The sequence below is a fragment of the Podarcis gaigeae genome (assembly GCF_964106915.1).
Source record: "Podarcis gaigeae genome assembly, chromosome: 6".
Taxonomy (NCBI): Eukaryota; Metazoa; Chordata; class Lepidosauria; order Squamata; family Lacertidae; genus Podarcis; species Podarcis gaigeae.
Window position 1 is genome coordinate 11,821,180 of NC_139682.1, and position 22,216 is coordinate 11,843,395.

The 22,216-nt window shown below is 46.0% G+C and overlaps 1 protein-coding gene across 6 annotated transcripts in view; it reads right to left on the minus strand.

Moving 5' to 3' along the window:
* The window catches only part of CDH4 (cadherin 4), a 796,373-nt gene extending 779,312 nt beyond the window's left edge, over positions 1–17,061 (minus strand). For 5 of the 6 annotated variants that reach the window (XM_083744197.1, XM_083744196.1, XM_083744195.1 and 2 more), the window contains exons 1-2: positions 16,712–17,020; positions 13,015–13,126 (exon numbers count right to left, since the gene is read on the minus strand). In XM_083744197.1, coding sequence (XP_083600323.1) covers positions 13,015–13,126; positions 16,712–16,771 — 172 coding nt within the window. In that variant the 5' untranslated portion in view covers positions 16,772–17,020. Of the gene's footprint in view, positions 1–13,014; positions 13,127–16,711 lie in introns of all 6 variants that reach the window. The other variant, XM_083744192.1, reaches the window with a different exon arrangement.
* Positions 17,062–22,216: the final 5,155 nt, after the last annotated feature.

Consider the following 22,216-nt stretch of genomic DNA (forward strand, 5'->3'; position numbering starts at 1 on the left):
CGCCAGCTCCCTCAGCCAATAAAGTGAGATGAGCGCCGCAACCCCAGAGTCGGCCACGACTGGACCTAATGGTCAGGGGTCCCTTTACCTTTTACTAGGCAGCAAATGGCTCCTGAAATCCAGGTTACAGATGCCAAAACAGAATGCTTAGTTTCCATTTGGGGGTCAGACAGCACAAAAGTTGAATTTTTCCATATGACTTTTTGTTTCCGAAATTCATTCTGATTGCGCAGATAAAATATCATGGCTAGAATTCCACGGGGTATGTTGCTAGTGTCTGAACACAATCAAGATCCAAGGATCCCCAGGCCTGAAGCTCCAGATGGTGGAGCTATCAGGCACCATCCCAGCACCCGGGCATCTTCACTTGGTCTCAAGTGGCTGAGAGCCAGGTAAAAAATGCACCTGGTGCCTGGAAAATTTTGAATGCTGATTAGAATGGTCTGGAGCAGGGGTCAGCAAACTCTTTCAGCAGGGGGCCAGTCCACTGTCCCTCAGACCTTGTTGGGGGCCGGACTATATTTTGAAGAAGAAAATGAATGAATTCCTATGCCCCACAAATAAACCAGAGATGCATTTTAAATAAAAGCACATATTCTACTTGTGTAAAAACACACTTATTCCCCAACCATCTGTGGCCCAGATTTAGAAGACAAGATTGGGCCAGATCCAGCCCCCAGGCCTTAGGTTGCCTACCCATGGTCTGGAGAGATAAAAACATCTCCAGGCATGGCCATCAGAGTCATCTAAGCAGTAACCATATATCAAGGATAAGGCAAACATAGGAACCTCCCTTCTGTTGTAGATGAAAATGGCATTCTTTAACCTTGAGTCGCCAGATGTTGCAGGACTAAAACTCTCATCTTTCCCTGTTCATGGGCTAAACTGGCTGGAGATGATGGGAATTTCAGTCCAACACCATGTGGGGACTCACCCGCTATGGACACATTGTTCCCAGATGGTTTTCCATGAGTAAGCATAGCCTTCAGGCTGAGAAATATCCCTCATCCCTGTTCTCTGGCTAAGAAATGCTAACCAATGAGCAAACTAATCAAATTGACTTTCTTAAAGCTGCATGGGGGAAATGGGGAGACAAGAGCCACCAAGGTTTTTAAACAGTTAATAGCATAAAACAGGTGCTGGCAAACACAATGAGACAGCATAATTAAATACCACCTTCCACTCTCAATTGCTCAACCTCCCTTCTCGGAGCTCTTGAGAGAACCACAAGTGACAGCTGCTAATCATGTTATTTAATGCACGGAAGGCAGGTGTTCAGGAATTACAGCGATGTGATCTGGGTACAAACCCAAACCGAAAAGACGAACAAGCATCGCTAGGCACCGTGCTTTGGTCTAAATACAGGAGTCAGCCTGAAATTAATTCTTACTTAGATTTGACAACCCGGGTTTATTTTTTTTTAAAAAAAAAATCTTTTTTTACCACTTAAACCAGGAAGAGCCACAAATTCCCTCTCCCCTTTGCCAAATTTAAATCCCCACTGTAAAGTCAGCGTATGACCATTCCAAGTCCCTGACCTCCACGTTTCTCTTCCATCACCAATATTACCAGGCGCTTTCACCCAACCTTTCATCGACCGCATTTTCCCTTTCTCTTCGCTCCCCAGCCAGCACCCTCCCTAGCCTGCGGCAGGCTGTTCTCACCAGTTTAAGTTAACATTAATAATTAAACAAAGCAGAGAAAGAGATACCAGCGAAGTAATTGTCCTCTGCTACAATGCAGAATTTCTCCCCCCCACACACACTCACATACACGTCTGTTCAATGTTAGCCTAAAGAAAACAGCTTTAACCATCTTATTTCATACATTTCCATGCACCAGCGATCATGAGCATAAGTTTATAATCCTGCTAAACAACAAAAAAAGAAGAAGACGTGATATATCAAGGGAACGAACAAATAACAGAGCAATAATAAAAGAAACACAAGGCAAAAAATAGCAACACAGAACGCCAATAGTTCTGCAAATCAGTTTCAGCTAAGTATGTCCACATTAAGACGTGGCCTGTGTCATGGTTTGCAACCTGCTGCATTTGCTACCCTATTGGGGGAAACTATTTGAAGCCTAATTAGCATGGAATTTGGGGAGAATGCAAACACTGTTTTTTAAATTTTTTATTTCAGTGAGACATAAAGCAAAATGCCATGGCATTTCCTCCATCCATTCATCATAAACAAGTTAATTACTGTGTAACAAATGGGTGCCTGCTGGATTCCCAATGTTTTGGAGGATGTTAAGAGAGCTGAGTCAGGCAAAGAAGATGAACCACAAAGTAGTAGTTAATAGCTTATGGCGTACTTATAATAAAACAATGACTCTGTGAAAGCTTTTGTTGTCAAATTAAGGCTAAGCCATTTCCATTGGAATAACTCAATTACAAAGTAGTCATTATCTGTTTAACTGAATTCCAACCAGGAAGCCTGTGCTCCCCCCCCCCCTTTCTAATCTAGATGCAATGGAAGGAGGAGCCATGCCAGTCCAGGGACCTGAAGAATGACACACAGCTGAGCACTGGAATGCTGATTCAGTTCCAACACACACACACACACACACACACACGCCAAACAAGAGAACCTCAACAATGAGTCACATCTGCTTTATTATCAGAAGTTCCAAGCATGTGATTTAGATCTCCTTTCCAAAAGGAGGCACAAGCAATTGTCAAGACAATGGCAAACCATTTAAACGCAGCACATCTTTGAAACTAAGGAAATTGTTCCTACAGTGACGGCCACCAATTTGGATGGCTTAAAATAATAATAATGAAGTTTTCACAATACAATAAAAGAAACAAGCTAATCTGCAGGAAATAACGAGAAGAAAGATTCAGAAAAAGAAACTACAAGATCCTCCCTCATAGCTTAACTTCCATCCCCTATGTAGGAAGATGTGTCCTCCCAGATCTCACCTGGGCTCACCCCTCTTCTCACAGCCTCTCACCCTGTGATATCTGTGGGATATATTATTACTAGAGCAGTCAAGTACAACCTTTTCCTGTTGCCTAGAATGGACACACAGAGGAATGTGGCTCCAGACAGAGAGGACTTCCTGTCATACCTTCTCTGGAGCTTCCTCCTCCTCCTGTGTGTGACCAGGTAGATGGGCGTGACCCTAGCTGACCAGATAAAAGGGCTGGCCACACAACCATCTTTCTCTTCGACTCTTGCTCTCCTGGCTCTTAAGCTGTGCATGGCTCAACCTTCACATAGGATGGAGCCCACAAGCAGAAAGTCTGAGATGTAGCCCAGACTTCACTGTAACCACAAGATAAAGCCTGCCTTCGGATTATTGCTGTGAACTGAATGTGAGTAAAACTTTATTCTTACTTTTGAATAAGACTGTGTTGTGTTATTATTTTAAGAGGGTAATAAAGGGGAAACTTACCAGGAACAATCCAGACTGGACAAGTCAGACTGGATTGCTTAATTAAAGGATTCTAACGAATCATCAGCTTGCTTCCAATAAGTTGCAAAGGGAATGTGCTCTGCTGTTTACTCACAAGCATGAGTGAGGAGGGAAAATAACAAAACAATATATCCTCTCCTACCTTTCTTAACATTCCCACAATGTCTCCCCTTAAGCTACCTCTCACACGAAATCCAAACTTTCCCCTTCAGCTGTATGCAATTCTTACAATTTGGATGGGTTTTAGAAGAGAATTGGACAACTTCATTTGGGATGGGGTTATCAATGGCTACTAAGCCTGAGGAATATCGTTCTACCTTTGGTGTCTGTTGCAGTATGCCTCTGAACACCAATTACTGGAAAAACGCAGGAGGGCAGGATGCTCTTGTGCTCAAGTCCTGCTTCCTGGCTACCATGAGAACAGGGTGTTGGGCTACTGCATTGTTAGAAACTCAAGATATATATAAGGTAAAGGTAGCCCTGCCCATACAGGCCAGTCGTGACCGACTCTAGGGTTGAGCGCTCATCTCGCTCAAGAGGCTGGGAGCCAGCGCCATCCGAAGACACTTCCGCGTCACGTGGCCAGCGTGACGAAGCTGCAACTGGTGAGCCAGCACCAGTGCCACACACGGAAACACCGTTTACCTTCCCGCTATTAAGTGGTACCTATTTATCTACTTGCACTTAAAAGTGCTTTCGAACTGCTAGGTGGGCAGGAGCTGGGACCGAACGATGGGAGCTCACCCCGCCGCGGGGATTCGAACCGCCAACCTTATGATCAGCAAGTCCTAGGCACTGAGGTTTTACCCACAGCGCCACCCGTGTCCCATCAAGATATATGAGCTAGGCGCCAAATGACACCTTGAATCTAGGTTGTGGTCGCCACAACGGACTGTCTATTCACCAGAGGGTTGGACTAAATGTCCCTCGGGATTCCTTCCAATGCTCCAATTCTATGGTTTTGTGATCTCAGCTACATTGTGTGACTGTAGCTTGTTCTTACAACAATTCACTTGTCCCAGTATGCAAGGAGGAGAAAAACACAGTAGAATTGGAAATGGAATTAACTATGGAATAAAGCAGAGGTTTTTAACCTAGGGTCACCAACCTGGCACCCATAAAGCTCCATGTAGTCACAATTGGACCAGTAGCAAAATGGGCCTGGCTAATTTTGAACACCAATTATTCTCATGTTCTTAAATACACACACTAGTTCAGTTTCTGTGTTTTTATTGGGCCAAAAGGAAGTATTCCTCTCATTGTCTAAACAGCTCAGCACATCAGAACACAACTTCCTCCTTGCTGCACTGATGGTGGCAACGAGACAAGTGCCTACTGCAATTGCATTTCTTCATTCTATATCTTTCCTTGGGGTTCTAAAGCAAGGGTAGCTAACATGTGTCCCTCCATATGTTGCTGGACTACAGCTTGGCTGGGGGTTATGGGAGCTCAAGTCCAACAACAGATGGAGGACTAAAAGGTTAGCCACCCAGGATCCAACAGAGCTACCTTCCTTCCATTGAATTATCCCAATCTTTTGAGCCCAAGACAAATATCAGAGGTCATGCAGCCATTATACTCCCCTCAGAGACTGGCATCCCAGTGTTATGTTTTCTAACCCCTTCAGGCAGATAATTAAATAGAATTCACATGCAAAGAACCTGCTCACCACACAACGATGTCCTCCATCCCTGCCCCTCCTTATCAATGAAGTCAGCACAATTTCTGCAGAGAGTTCCACTAAGTTATGCGGGCAGGGAGCTGGGAGGTATTGACAGCCACCTACTGGGAAGCAGTATGTCTCTAAATACCAGTTGTTAGTAATCGCAGGTGGGAAGAATGCTAGTGTGCTCATAGCCTGTTTGCAGCCTTCCCAGGGACATCTGGTTGGCCACTGTGAGAACAAAGCACTGGTGTAGATGAGCCTTTGGCCTCATCCAGCATCATTTATGCTCTCAGGAGGAGGATGAAAAAGAAGCCAAAAAGGGCACTTCTTATTCCCGTAGCAACTACCAGCAGCTAAGGCATCTGTCCTGATTTTGATCTCAAGGGATAACTTCAAATGTACCCTTAAAACACTGGCACCCATGTAGTTCCTTTGTGGACTCAGCGTCATGCCTGCGTAGGAATAGAAGAAACTGCTTTCTAAGCACTCTGACTGCCAGAAGCATTCCAGAATCTCAGGTTATATCACCTGATAGCTGGTCCTTCTAAACTGGAGATGACCGCAGTTGAGCCTTGAACTTACTCCATGCAAGTCCAACGCACTGACACTGAGCTCTGTTCCTTTCCCCACACAAAAATACTTGTGGTCACATTTCTGGTAGTAAACTTGCAGTTCACAGTACCACCAGAGGAGTGGGGGCATTTCAAATATGTGAGCTTTGCACGAAATTCCAAGTCAGGGACAACAAATAACCATACTGCTTGAAAAGTCTATCTAGACCCTTTGGGTCATGTACACAAAAAGGATATTGAGCAACAAGCATGCAGAAGTACCAATTGATAAACACATATACAAAACCTGTTTGGAGACCTTTTTAGCCTAAGAACAAAAGCACTGCCATATTGAATCACAGTGGTCATCCTGTTTCCATGAGTGACTAGTCTTCTGATACCAGAAACCCAGAAAAAGCTCTGGTTGGTCTTCTGTTTAAAAGAAACAAGGCAAACTTCAAACCGACGCTGGCTTACTTCACAAAACCATGGAAAGGTCTAACCAGGTACAGACCATAGTTTAGTAGAAATGCAGGCAAAACTTTCTGGTCGTCACCTCGCAGCCACATAGGAAAAACAGAGGGAATGTCACATGGATGGAAAGAAAGAGAAATGCATTTATACGAAGTGTCAGGAAATAAAATGAAATGAAATGTGGTGGTCATGTAGCAAAGTGAAAGGCTTTTGGGAATTAATCTACAACGAACTTTTTTTAAAAAAAAATACACCTTTCCCAAAAAGCCCGAAGCTTTTCTGTTAGGAATGATGGGTAAAGAAATTAAAAATGAAGATAAGATACTATTCCTATACGCTACTACAGCCACAAGAACTATGTTAGCACAAAACTGGAAAACGGAAGTTATACCCAATATAAGTGAATGGCAGGTTAAAATGGTAAATTATGCCGAGCTCGCTAGAATAACAGGAAGGATAAGGGACCAAGATGAACAGAAATTTCATGACAACTGGAACAAATATTCGACATATATGGGAACCAATTTGTAGATGTCACTGGCGGGGATAGAACAACTCGTAACAGTAAGGGATTATTAAGTAAGATTAAAAATAAAATACATGACCATAGAATCTATTTGACACTTACCAAAGGGGTGGAGGGAAGTCCTAGGCTCGGCAGAGCCTAAAATAAGGTGTTTATTTTGTATGATTTGGGGAGTGGATATAATATGTGTAAGTTATGTAAATGAATTTTGTATATGTTTATTTGTTTATTTATGTAAATACTAATAAAAATTTATCGGGGGGGGGGAAGGAAACAAAATGAAATGTAAAGGTAAAGGTAAAGGGACCCCTGACCATTAGGTCCAGTCGTGACCGAGCCTGGGGTTGCGGCGCTCATCTCGCTCTATGGGCCGAGGGAGCCGGCGTTCATCCGCAGACAGCTTCCGGGTCATGTGGCCAGCATGACTAAGCCACTTCTGGTGAACCAGAGGAGCGCATGGAAACGCCGTTTACCTTCCCGCCAGAGCGATTCCTATTTATCTACTTGCACTTTGACGTGCTTTCAAACTGCTAGGTTGGCAGGAGCTGGGACCGAGCAACGGGAGCTCACCCCGTCACAGGGATTCGAACCGCCGACCTTCTGATCGGCAAGTCCTAGGCTCTGTGGTTTAACCCACAGCGCCACCTGCGTCCCCTAAAATGAAATGTATCCTTGGATAATTAACTCAATTCATAAGCAAGGAAGAGAATGTGAATGTGGGGGGAGAGTATTTTTAAAGTAACAGATTTATCCCAGTTGTTATACAAATTAGAGATATTTGTTTCACAATGATAAACAGCAACATGTATTTCAGCATACGAATTCCAAAAGGTGCAAAACAGATTTCTCGTCTATTGGCAAACAAAATAATTACTTTTTTAAGATAGATCACAAGGAGTTTCATTGATAAAATTGCTACTTGGTTCCCACTAGCAGAATATGTTCCATAAGCAAACAATGAGGATAGTCCAGTCTGAGTTCTCCCAGGTCAAGACCTTCTGAAATGAATGGGACTACCTGGCAAGGGACATGGGTGGCGCTGTGGGTAAAACCTCAGCGCCTTGCTGATCGTATGGTCGGCGGTTCGAATCCCCGTGACGGGGTGAGCCCCCATCCTTCGGTCCCAGCTCCTGCCCACCTAGCAGTTTGAAAGCACACCTAAGTGCAAGTAGATAAATAGGTACTGCTTTATAGCGGGAAGGTAAACGGCGTTTCCGTGTGCGGCGCTGGTGCTGGCTCGCTAGAGCAGCTTCGTCACGCTGGCCACGTGACCCGGAAGTGTCTCCGGACCGCGCTAGCCCCCGGCCTCTTAAGTGAGATGAGCGCACAACCCTAGAGTCGGACATGACTGGCCTGTACGGGCAGGGGTACCTTTACCTTTACCTGGCAAGGGCATAGTAACCACTCTTCAGTGGAGCTTGTTACTGGCTGCTGCAGCGACATTTTGACATCACTTTAAGCTTCAGCCAGCAACAGCGTCGTTCTGAAGGAAAGGCCAAAAGAAGCATGGATCTCAAATGCATCAGATCCAAGCACTGTGTTTGTAGCTGAAAGCTTCAAATATGACCACCAGGATTTTCACGAAGTGCGAGAATTCATACTATGGAGAACAAGGACAAACTGCTTTGAATGTGTACGTGCACCAAGAAACTCTGGACTCTTGAGAAATTTCCTTCTGCTATCTAGTCTTATGTTAGCTTATTGGCAAGTTGTTCTTTTCTTTTTCTTGGCCATCCTCTGTAGAAGAGCTGGCTCTTTCACAGCTCAAGCTAATTTTAATGGGACTTGCCTGGGTATCTTCCCACTGGATTTTGTCCATTCTCATTATTGCACCATTTATTATATTATGCTCAGATATATTGCTCATCTTGCTCTGGTTCATTTCCCTGCCCCCTTGCATGTGCAGTACGACATTTATGTTGCAGATCTTGCGATTCTTCCTATTCAATATAAGTGACGCCACTTAGAATCATCAAATTGTAGATATATCATTATATATCCTATTCAATATAAGAGGGACTTATATTGAATAAATATTGAATAAAAATAAAAAAATCCCCTTTAAAAATAAATCTCCCCAGAAACCACTTCTCTTGATATGAATTCAGACAGAAATCACTGAAACTTTTCATTGACTGAATGAAATTTGAATACATTTAACATATTCCACTAAAGCATCCTGGGGCAAAAACTCAGAGTGGGAAATTCCCATGAAAGTAAAAGCCCTGCCCAATAAGATCATGGGGATGTGTACAAGATCCTCAGCATCTGATGAAGTTAGTTCATGAAAGTTTAGGATACCACAAGAGGGTTGATTTTGTGGCAGCAGACTAGCATGGTTGCTGCTCTGGAAACATACCCTCTGAAGACTCATAATCTACTCCCAGCATCAACTCAAGGGAGTTTCAACATGATCAGGAGAAACAATCATTGATGGAAATTGCTCATTCACAGGAAGTGCTTAAATGGCTTATTGTGATATAATATTCTATTTATTTAAAGATCACAATCAGCTGATGTTATAATTACATGGCAGCTTCTCTGCAGCCTCAGCTGGCACTGCCTTTGAACTGCCTTCCCCAGACCTTCTGTTCCATCTCTATTGTCCAGCCAGCAACAACACAACACAATGCATCAAACACCCAATTGTCATAAATCCCCTTCCAAAAGAACAGGCCAATTACATTGTCTGCAAAGATGAAGAGGCAAGATAAACATTAGGAAAAACACTGTCACTCAGTGAAAGATAGCAAAACAAGGGGAAGAAGCAGCCTGAGAGCAAAAGCATACAAACCACGATGATCCCATTGGATCAGGGATACAATGTTAACTCAAAGCATGTGCGAAGCCGCTTGTCTGGTTACCTGCTGCAAAGAACGCCCACTTCACCTGAACTGAGCAAGGAACACTTTACGATTTGGAAGATATAGCTCAATGGAGTAGCAGGTGCTTTGCATACAGACAGACCCAAATCCAGACTAGTCTCCATTTAAAGAAAGCAGAATAAGACCCCTGCCTGAGAGTGGGCTAGATCAGGGATGGAGAACCTGTGGCTATCTAGATATTTGACCTAGAACTCCCTTCGTCAATGGCTATACTGTCTGGGGCTGATGACGGATGGAATCCACCAACTTCTGGTGAGCTACAGAATCCTTAATCCTGAGCTAGAGAGGCTAAACATCTAAGCCTGCAGACCCCATCTCACTTTGGAATTATAGAATTGTGGAGTTGGAAGGGACCAAGGGGGTCATCTAGTCCAACTCCCTGCAATGCAGGGATCTTTTGCTCAAGGTGGGGCTCAAACCATTAACCCTGAGATTAGAAGTCTCCTGCTCTACCAACTGAGCTATCTCCTGGAAGAAAGCCCCACTGAATCCAATTGGACACTTAAGCAGACATGGTTATAACCATAGCCTAAGTCAGTATAGGACAGCTTCATGTGTTATTCCCTCCCCACACACCCTTCATGTTGTCAGTCAGTCAATGATCAACCTGCAGGCAGGTGGTGGACGACTGGAAGAAGAAGAGAAGAAGAAGAGTTTGGATTTGATATCCCGCTTTATCACTACCCGAAGGAGTCTCAAAGCGGCTAACATTCTCCTTTCCCTTCCTCCCCCACAACAAACACTCTGTGAGGTGAGCAGGGCTGAGAGACTTCAGAGAAGTGTGACTAGCCCAAGGTCACCCAGCAGCTGCATGTGGAGGAGCGGGGAAGCGAACCCGGTTCCCCAGATTACGAGTCCACTGCTCTTAACCACTGCACCACACTGGAATAGCCACCAGGCCAACTGAGAAGCTCCCTTCTGCTGCTGCCTCTGATCGTACAAACCCAGCATTAATTCATCCTCCGGAGAGCTTGGATCGAGTCAGTTAAATCCGAAACAGCTCAAACTTTGTTCATTAATTCCAAGTTCAGAGAGGGGAACAAATTAAAATGGACTTCTGAACGTAAGGCAAAGGCACAAAACGGATTGAAAGCCCAGGGTGTAATAAAAGGGTTATAACACTGAAGTGGCAAAGGTGCACACTCAGCTGCAAATTATGGTCAAGCAATAAAGAAGTTCAGAACTCATATACCTTTCTAAAGGAGTCAGCAGCAGATGCATTGTGCAGCCAACATCTGCTGTATTCTTGGAGGAAGGCCCATATTCCTCTCCCACTTCACCTCCAGCCTGAGGAAATGAAGCCTTTCACAGCCCGTGGCCTTCCTCCATTGCCTTCTGAGCTCCCAGCAGGGTTATCATCCAACACTTGAGGAAATACCGAGCTTTAGACTGCTTTATTGTCCACATAACCAGCAAAACACTGAATCAAGTGTCAAGTCACACAGGAATTGTGTGGGTTGGGGGGACACTTCTGGCAAAAAGTCTGCTCGTGTGGCCCTCCCTTGTTCTCCAGCCAACTTCGCTTGCCCTCAGTGGCATCAGATTTGATTGGCTATGAAGCTATGCATCATCGTGACATCATCCCATCCCAGTAATGGTACCTGACTAGTTGGGAAGCAGGAGAAAAAGAGTAGCCAGGAGACAAAGAATTGGGGAGGGTGCAGCAGCAGCAGCAGCTAGATACTAGCTACTCAAGGAAACAATGGATCGAGAAGATTTCGGCAACACACCATCTCCCAAGCCTAGCCAACCTCATAGGGGGGTTGTAAAATGAGAAGAGAGGGAACCATGTGTGTCACTTTAAACCCCTTGGAGGAATTGTGGGATCACAGCTGTCAACTTTTCCCTTTTCTTGCGAGGAATCCTATTCGGAATAAGGGAATTTCCCTTTTAATAAGGGAAACGTTGACAGCTATGTGTGGGATATAAATGTAATAACAGTTAAATATAAGTGGCGGCAGGATATTTGGGGAGGGGCAAATACCCCAAAATAATCAACTCAGTATTAACTGCCACATTTAATAATTAAAGTGGTAGAAATAAAAAACCGGAAAGTATTTTGCAATGTATAGCTGCCCTTGTTAGAATACTGCATCTCAGTAATCCTAGCCTGGAGAAACTTCCAGGTCCCTAGCCAGGTCCTTAAATAAAATTGCACATACCTAAGATTTTGAGCTGTTTTCTCAGGTTCACATAGGATGTTTCCTCACGATATTATTTATATTTCTCAGAATATAATTACTCCTCCGAGATAGGATTTTTAAAAAATGACTCATGACTTACCAGACAGTCCTCTTACAATACAGCCACGCCAGTTTATAGAGCAACACACACATACACACACAAAGCTCTGCATGTAACACTGTACAACCATAATCATTCTCCTCTTTCTGGACAGGAAAGACAGGAGGAATGAAATCTTTGCAGAAAATAAAAGGGTTTGGAAGCAGAAAGAAACCATTCAGGACAACATTCTTGGGTTTCAGTGTGCCATTTTACTGTCTCATTACAACAGACCCTCAAGGAAACAAAAACAGCCCATCGCAAATTGAGCTTCGTTGGCCTCCTTTGCTAAAGTGTTTGCCATCCAAAACTCACTTCTCTTCCTTCAGCAACATCTCCCTGCCATATCAGATTGGCACTGCAGAAGCGGCAGCGAGACATCTACAGCGCCTATTAGCAATTAGGAAGCAAAGTACAGAGAAGTGTTCCAGTTTGGCTTTTAAGATTCTCACAGGACTAAACTAAAGGCTACATTTCCTGTGCCACACAAATAGGAAAGTTTAATTATTGTAATAACTTTAAAAGGCAGAGGCAGGGGAAGGGGACAAAAAGGAAAAGGAACAATGCTCACAAATAAGCTATTTTCCTTCGGATTATGAAGCTGTTTTAAGAGTTTCTATTCGCACGCGCACACACACACACCAGTTGTAATCCTGCAATTACTGTAAAGCTAATTGGTACTTTCTCACTGGCTGTGTTTTCATGTTGTCAGTGGGACAGTAATGAACATGAATGCCACATTTGAGAACAGAATGTCTGTGGGCTTGTTTACCACATAATCCAACAACAATGTCTGCTTTATCAGGCATTGCAAAGCAAAGGATGGTTTAAGGATCTTCACATCTCGAATGCAAGGATGCTCTGTACAGAGGTGTGCACACCCACAGTATTTAAAAAAATATGACACAGGTACAGATACTTCTGACAATAGCAGGTAGAGGTTAAAAAAACAAACCAAAACCATGAAGTAAGGGCTGGTGTGCCACACTACTCTGACATCCTTTCACTCAAGCTACACAATATGCAACAGAAGAATGTGGTCTTCGTCTCACCAATGCACAAGTCCACAGTTCACCATTCATTTTGCTGGTGAAACATTTGAGTCTGGGGTCCCTTGCTTTTCACATCTGTCAGCTGTTTCCTCTCCACCGGGACAAGTGTTCCTTAACCTATCCCTCTGCATTGCCAGTTTATACTTCCTACCTTTGAGTAACTTCTGCCCTTCCATGATGTTTTGGGAAACCAGCGCTGTGTAATCATCTTCCGAGAAGCCTGGCTTGCAAGTGGGTCTGACTGTAAGATCCCCATTGGGCGCCTGCAGAGTCCAAAACAAGAGCAACAGAACACTGTGAATTGTATTGTTGTTTCTAGTGGGAATCTCCAGGGTTGGGGGGAGGTTTCACAGCCAGCGCGCAAGTGTCTGCAAACAGGCAAGTCTGAGCAACAGAAACAGCGTTCATCAAGTCTTACACTGATAACATGTTTCAAGCCGGGTGGGGAAAATGAAACACCAGTCAGAAAATAGCAGTAGCTTTTTGCTGAAGAGATGACTTGGGGGGGGGGGGCGGAATATTATTCAGCAAGGTTGCTGGGAATGGTGGAGGCTTGAGTGATGCACACAGCAATAAATCTCCCCAGTTGGATTACAGGCACCCTCACATCTCAGATCAATACAAATCAAGCCGTGGCTGGCAAGCCTGAGGACTTGCATGCCAGCAGCACCCCCCCCCCCCAGGTTTGAGAAACCCATCTGATCACCATCTTTGGCCCTAGTCATTGGACAATCGAGATCTGGAGAGTTACTGTTAAAGCTACAGCAGGATGCTGTTAAGTCTGCATATATACACAGCCTGTACCTCCCTTAACAAATCAATGCAGAACTGCTGAGCAATCACCACCTGGCAGGCAGGCAGAGGGAAAGGGAGGAAGCGAGTGCACACATGCAAGCATCCCTAGCTGGAACGCAAAGCAAAATCCTGAAAGGTTCACAGGGTAACCCAGAGAAACAGAAACACACACAGTCCCTCTGCCTGTCCCTGACCACCCCCAGCGAGGCAATTTAGGAGCATCACCTAGACACCCTAACCTGCATGCTACAGCCATAGCTTATGCCATGTAACTTCCTCCCTTTAGGGACAGAGATTTGTTTCCAGCTGCACACTGGAGCAAATCGTCGTAGAAAAAGGCTAGTTTCCAGCCCAAGCCTTGGAGGGGAGAATCAATTTTCCTTGTGCCTTGGTTTCCAGATCTATGTGCTCAATCAGACTCCAGCTAACATGCAGGCACAGAAGCTGAATGGCTCGTTAGCTGGTGATTTGTAAACAAATTCCTATATAGAAAATGAGGTTGGGAAGGTGGTGGGGTGTCACCCCTGTTTTTCTACCACCCCAGGCAAGATTTTTCTAGGGACTTTCCCAAACAGATTAAAGGCACAGGCTGATGACAAAACCAAGTGGCCTAAACCCTATAGAGAGCGGGGGAGTGGGAGAGCAAGCCAGGCCAACCCCATGATCACTGGAAAAATTAGGCGTTTTGAGGACTTAATAGGTAGCAGAAAGAAGCAGGCTCAGCCGAGGTGGCTTTTCAAATAAGACTGAAAGAAAGCCACACGGCATGTGGATGAGAGAGGGAGAGAAGGGGCGAAGAGAACAGAGAGTCTGTCTCCTGGCTTGCAGAGGAGCTTACTAAGCAAAAAGTAAGCCAATGTAATATCGGCGAGAAATCACGCTTGGGAGAGAAATGCCAGCTACCGTCTCTGGAAAGTGCATGAGAGGGACTCGGCTGTGCACTCCGGCAGTCTCCTGGCAAGATCTGCAATTCAGAAGCATTTCAGAGTCTGACAGTAGATAATAGGCTTTGGATTTCCAATCACCCACTTATTACAATGGCCCTAACAGTGGGGCCACTGCAGCAGAGAGTCGGTGGTAGGGTTACACAGCCAAGCCTCACAAAGCGGCTTTCCCTTGATGGGTTTTTAATTAGGACACTATTCTCTCTCCCCACCCCCAATCAAGTTCGTTCTCTCTCTCTCTCTCTCTCTCTCTCTCTCTCTCCAGGCTTACAAATAAAGTGCCTCAATTTGTCTTGGGAAAGGAGGTCCCAAACAAGAGCCATTATTGGGGTGCTATTTGCCAGGAAGCTCTCCTGTCCAAGCAATGAATGGCACACTGCTGTAGGCAGATTTATGCAGGAGAACTTCCCAACAGATCGTGTCCATTGTCAGTCAGAGCTCCAGTACTGGAAATGTGCTTAATGATAATAAGACTCTAGAGGGCTTTCCATATGAGCCTGGAAAGGAAGAGAAATTGCAATCTGATCAATTTTAACTCAAAAATGGTTTTGAGAATCAGGCTGATTTGGCAGCTGTGGGTGTCCTTCTGAAATTATCTTAAAATTTAGAAAGAGACAAAATGTAGGAATAATCAAAAAGCAGGAAGGGAGCATGGCACCTAATATCCCTCCCACAAAAAAAGTATTTCAGCATTATGCATCCCTATCCTTTCGTTTTAAAAGGCTCCGTGGCAGACCTCGTGGTAAATATTCCCTTAAAATACACCAGGATATTTGGAAGCAAGTTCGAGCTGCCAAACCAGATTCTGAGCTGCGTTAATACACATTTGCAGTCAAGTACAAGTCTGTTATTCCCCTAAAAGCTATTAAAGCAAGTTTCTCTAGGGAATACCTATTTTGGGGAAAAGGGGGGGACTTCTCAATTTTTATGTTATGAGTAGTGTTATCAGGTGCATAGTAGGACACCCTGCACAGATCTGTATTAGCCTCAGCCATGGGTGTGTCGGGTTGAAAGATGCACAATTTCTTCTCTAAAAAAAATGCTATTAAAAAGCATTTTTAATAGCAGAGGTGAGGCTCAAGTGTCCCACATCCACACAACCACCCTTAAGCCGGTCTCGGTTTGCTGGGGTCCTCCGAGTGCTCCAGTTCTCTCTACAGCGTCTGTTGATAAACCGCAACACCCAAGACTTCAGCCACGCCACGTGGGTTAAGCACACGAGGGCAAGATGCATTCTGAAGTTCTGGGAGGATCCTAACAAAGCAAAGCTTTTTTAAAAAAATAATAACCCATCTCTAATATGCAGATATAATTATATGCTCCTTCCAACGGTGCTGGCTTTCTTTTTTCCCGTTTGGATCTCATCGCCAGCTCAAAACAACTTGGGATGCTCTATCCGCGCGGTTGTCTACCAGCCCAGGTCTCTATCCCCGGCTACGGCAAAGAGACACATTTCCGCCCGTTAAGTCGCTTTGCATTTAGCAAAACGACCATCCAGCTTTCCCCAGCACTACTGTCGCCGCCGCCCCCCTCCTTTGCTCAATCCTTCCTCCTCCTCTGGTTTTTCGTCTGCCAGTTGCCTATGAATTGATAGAGGGGAGAAAGGGGAGGAGAGGGGGGCTCAGCGGGGAGACACACACAAGCTAACATTGTTGCACATACTCTGGGGGGAAAAAAAGGGAAAGGGAGAGCGCTTGGCCGGCGGGGCGGTGGGCTGTGTGTGTGTGTAACTGCTGTACGGTGGAGCTTTTGCAGGAGCTCTTCCTCTGCCCTCCCCACACACATACACGAGAAACCTCTATTGCACAAGGCATCTGGAGAAGGGGGGGCGCTCAAGCCGCATGCAGAAATAAGGGAACCCCCTTTCCTCAACACACACATACATAAGCAGAGCTATATCCCAGCCATCTCCAAGCGTACAGTTAACGATGTGCGGAAAGAGAGAGGAATTGCAAGGAAAGCGGTACTCTCGTGGCTCCTTCCAGGCGAGCTTCCAAGCCCCGGAACCCAGCACGGTCCCCTTCCCACCCCCCTCCCCTCCTCCTCGTCGTCGTCTCCCTCCGGCAGCGCCCCATCCCTCTCCAGGCGGGAGCTGCTGCTGCAACTTACCCGGGCCGAGCCCCCGCAGCAAAAGAACAAGAGAAGTAGCATCCTCGAGCCCAGGGGCATCTCCGCGGATCCCGAGCCGGGCTCGCCCGCCCGCCTGCCCGGCTAGCTGCTGCCTCCTGCCGCCGCTTCCACCGCGCTCAGCCCGGGCAGGGCAACCCCCAGCGCGCGCCCTGCCTGCTCCGCCCGGCGCTGCCTGGTTATCCCGCGGCGCCTCCGAGCCGCCAACTCTTCGCAGCCGCCGCCGCCGCCGCTTCTTCTCCTCTTCCTCCGCCTGCCTTGCCGCGCTCAATTCCTCGCCGCCGCTCTGAACTGCAGGTGAAGCGCTCTCGGTGCTGCTCGAGCGAGTCCCCGCCTCCAAGCCCGGCCCATACGGCGCGGAGGGGCAGGCGGGAGCCCTTAAAGGAGCAGCCGCGGCGGCGGCAGCAGCAGCCAGAAGGGGAGCGCGCGCGCTAGCCGGCTGGCCAGCCCAGCACACGCACACACACAAAAAAAAGCTCGGGAGGGAATCCTGAGCTCTCCGGGACGGGCTTACTCGGGAGTCAGCAGAGGTTGGGTGCTGATTCCCAAGATCCACTTAGTAGCGGGTGGACAGGGACTTGCCCCAGCTCCAACTCTCCCGCTGGCGCAGGCAGAAGGAAGTTCCGCGGGTCTTACTCCCGAGGAAGCGCCTGCGGGGTTGCAAGGGGCATCATCCGAAGGCGGGCTTCCTCGAGGCTCTTGCACGGTTGTGTTTTTGCCGACGATCGGGCCCCGCGGCTGCAAAGAGGTTTACTCGGAAGTAGGGCCCGCGGAGTTCAGGCAGGGCTTGCTCCGAAGTAAGCGTGCGCTGCATTCACCGAGCTCGGAGCCCGTTAAGCATTACTGGGTTGCTTTACCCAGCGATAGCTCGGCCTGCATTTGTCTCCTATAGGGAGGTACGCAAACGGGACCTTGAAGCTGCTGCTGTCCTGTGCGCGCGAGTGGTGCCCGTTGAACTCGATGGCACTTACTTCTGAGTAGACATATACAGGCGGGACATGTAAGCTGCAATGCTTTGCTTGGAAGTGGTGCCGCTTCAAACCAATGACCATTGTAATTGCACATCTGTAGGGTTGTGCTGTGGTTTGGTTTCCTTTTTAAAAATAAAATAAAAATACAAGCCTTTGCACACTTGCTTGAAAAGGAGCCCATTGAAGTAAACATGGATAAGATCAGGTGGCATGAAAATTTAATAGATTGGATGTATTATGCATGTTTACTCAGAAGAGAGTCTCTCTCTGAGTTTGGTGGAATTTACTCCCAAGTAAGTTTTACACCCAAACTGAACTAACTCTCTCTCTCTCTATATATATATATTGGGGTGGTATTTTTAGGGCCCCAGAAAAGCAAAATAAATGCTTTTATGATCTTATAGATATTAGTAGGTTTTAATGATTTTATTGTACACAACAATAACTTATATTTTGTGAGTTGGTGGTTTTTAAAATATTCTTCTAAATAAAATAAACTAGGCTAGATATTTTATTGGCTAAATGATTATAGGATTGTACTCCAACCCAAAACAAGTTTACTGAGAGGTAATATCCCTTCAAGTTCTTCTTTTTACCTCTTGTAAGAATGAAAAGAAAAGTGTCTTGCCTGGGATTGAATCCTGCTTAAGGCTGCAAGCCTAGCTATGCCTACTGAATTCTACTGAATTCACTGGAGACTTGAGTATGGTCTGCAGGCTTAGTCATGGTCAACCTAGTAGAGTAATAGATTTAAGTATATGTTTTGTTTGGACTTTCCTTTGCCGTTTAGACCAGGCTTACTCAAACTTGGTCCTCCAAATGCTTTTGACCTACAACTCCCATGATCCCTAGCTAGCAGGACCAGTGGTCAGGGATGATGGGAATTGTAGTTTCAAAACATCCAGAGGTTCAAGGTTGAGGAAGCCTGTTTTAGACTTTAATACAGCAAATCTAGCTTCCCTGCCCACCCTGTACCCCCCCCCAACCCAGGGTAGCCAGATGCAAAGGGGGAGTTCTGTACCTTTAATAGTTGTTTGGCAGAGGGATATTGTTTTCAGCAGGTGAAGCTTATATGACAAGCCACAGCTGCTGACATTTCTTCTTCTACACAGCTATTAACAGTCATACAAGCTATAACTAGGGACGTGGGTGGCGCTGTGGGTTAAACCACAGAGCCTAGGACTTGTCGGCGGTTCGGATCCCTGCGAAGGGGTGAGCTCCCGTTGCTCGGTCCCTGCTCCTGCCAACCTAGCAGTTCGAAAGCACCTCAAAGTGCAAGTAGATAAATAGGTATCACTCCGGCGGGAAGGTAAACAGCGTTTCCGTGCGCTGCTCTGGTTCACCAGAAACGACTTTGTCATGCTGGCCACATGACCCGGAAGCTGTACGCCGGCTCCCTCGGCCAGTAAAGCGAGATGAGTGCCACAACCCCAGAGTCTGGGGACCTAATGACTGGACCTAATGGTCAGGGGTCCCTTTATCCTTTAAGCTACAACTGCTGAAATTCCTTCTCGGTTAATCAAAGTCGTGTATGTTGCACCTTTGGAATCCCTTCTTTTAGTGTATCCCTAAAGGCGCAAAAGCCCTGCCTTCTTTGGCATCTGGTTATCCTACGCACAAGCCTCTTGGCTCAGGCCCTGTAGATCCTCATGCAACAGTTAAGATGGACAAAAATCCAATGGCACAAAACATATGAGGAAAAATACACCAATTAAAAAAAATTAAAAACCAGCACTATTTCTTTCCCAGGTATGGCTTGTTGCATCTCTAATTTGTTTCTCAGAAATGTTAAATTTGGAGCGTGGAAGCTCCTGCCAGTACAATAGGCCGATTGGCATATGTCAGCTCACTGCAGTCTTAAACAATACTCCACCTGTGGGAAACTGCAGCTATGGATCAAAACACCCCAGGCAGCACCATCATACAGAATGTTTTTATTTCCCCCAAGTGGCAACAGCTTACATGCATGACATGGAAGAGAGTACATATGTGGCATGTTCAGCAGCATCTTCATGGCAACATGGACGCATGATGATGTCGTGAAGCTTTGCTACATGCAGAACGTGCGATTTTGGGCTTGCTGGATATTTCAGGGACAGTTATTAGTGTACCTAAAGGGGCACTGCCTTTGGAGTATAGTAACAGCCTTAGCCTAGGGCTAATTCATCTGTGTACATGGATGCAAGTGACATCTCATTATTTGGATGGTCAACATAGTCTCATGGGAAGGGAACATTGGTAGTGGCAAAGGGTCGCAGCTTCAATCTCTGGCATCTCCATTTAAAATATATCAGATCATAGAATTGGAAGGGACCCTGAAGATCCTCTAGCTCAGCCTTTCTCAACCTGTGGGTCCCCAGATGTTGTTGAACTACAACTCCCATCACCCCTAGCTAGCAAGGCCAGAGCTCAGGGATGATGGGAGTTGTAGTCCAACAACATCTGGGGACCCACAAGTTGAGAACCGCTGCAACCCCCTGCCAGTGGTGTAGCGGGGGTGCAGGGGGGGCCGGCCGCACCGGGCGCAAATCCATGGGTTAGGGGGCGCAAATCCATGGGTTAGGGGGTGCAAATCCATGGGTTAGGGGGTGCAAATTACTTGCCTTGCCCCAGGTGCTGATAACCCACGCTACGCCACTGCCCCCTGCAATTCAGGACTATGCAGCTGTCCAAGGCCGTCTTTACCCAGGGGTACAAGGGATGCGGGGCACCAGGGCGCCGAATTCTGGGGGGTGGCAGGCACTCACCAGTGAAGCCGCCTAACTATCTACCTGTTATGAAATAATAAATAGTTTTGATCAAGCTAGGGGGGGGGAAATACATATATACCTAGGTATTACTGAAATATATATCTACTGTTTCACTAAATGACTTTCGACTTTGTGTGCTCATTTACCAAAGACGCACCGTGCCAGCGGCGGCACTTGTCATTCTCAACGGCCGACTCAACGACGGCACTTGTCATTCTCAACGGCTCCGTGCACGCGAAATTAACTCTTACATCATAATACAAGTTATTTGGGGGGCTAAACTAAATTTGGGGGTGCTGGGCGGATCTTTGCACCCCGGCGGTGCATATGCTAAAAACTGCGCTGCAGCTGTCCCATACGAGGATCGAACCTGCAACCTTGGTGTTTTCAGCACCACACTCTCCCCAACTGAGCTATCCTGAGAGAAAGGGAAGAGTACTCTTGTGTTCTGGTCCTGCTTGCAGGTTTCCCATAGGCATCTGGCTGGCCACTATGAAAACAGGATGCTGGAGTAGATGCTGGACCACTGACCTGACCATTCTTGGCTGTCTCTTTGTGCAGACCCAGGTCCTTCCACAGCCATTGTCCTCCATGAACCATCATTGGCAGGACCAGCAGAAAGAGCAGCAGGTACGTTTTCTGCTGCTGATAATATTTATTCTCTTGTTAATTATTCTGTTTTGGATGTGCATTTTATATTTGACTTCCTTTAATAATGGTTTCTTTTGAAATGTTTAAGATAATTTGTTGTTGTTTGTTGGTACCTTTGCTATCTGTGGTTGACCTCCTTTGTAATGTTTCATTTTGAAATCCTTAAGATAATCATATTTTGGTTTCCTGTTAATTATGCTGCTTTGAATGTATACTTTAGATTTGACTTTCTCCCATAATGTTTTGTTCTGGGTTGTTTTATCTGATATTTTAATGTGTCGTGAAACCACTTTGAGTTTCCCCCCCTTAAAACTATAAAGCAGTAGAGAGATGGGATGAATAATAATACTAATAATATTAATCCATCAGACTCTTACATTCTTATGAATGAGTATTGAAGGCATGAGAGAAACCCTTTCACCCATGCTATTTTCATGATCCAAAGGTCCATAGGTCTACCACTAGGCTCATGGAGGAAAAAAAGACAGCTGCTTTTATTGAACACCCTCGGTGCATTGGAGCTGGCATGTTGAAAACAAAAGAGGAGAGAAAGATGCAGGAGCCCAGGTCTCTGCATAAGCTCACATTCATTTGCAGATGCCACCCTGGTTTTCCTAACCCTGGAGTTGAGTTAAAGGTAAAGGTAAAGGGACCCCTAATCATTAGGTCCAGTCGTGACCGACTCTGGGGTTGCGGCGCTCATCTCACTTTATTGGCTGAGGGACCTGGCGTACAGCTTCCAGGTCATGTGGCCAGCATGATTAAGCCGCTTCTGGTGAACCAGAGCAGCGCACGGAAACACCGTTTACCTTTCCGCCAGAGCGGTACCTATTTATCTACTTGCACTTTGATGTGCTTTTGAACTGCTAGGTTGGCAGGAGCAGGAACCGAGCAACGGGAGCTCACCCCGTCGTGGGGATTCGAACCGCCGACCTTCTGATCAGCAAATCCTAGGCTCTGTGGTTTAACCCACAGCGCCACTTGCATCCCATTGGAGTTGAGTTAGAGGAGAGCAATTCCTGCAGGGTTCCACAAAACCTCCTAGAGCAAAAGCTAGGCAGTTTTACAGATAATCCTCCCTAGGTCTCATCTCACCACTGCACTGGATATTAGAA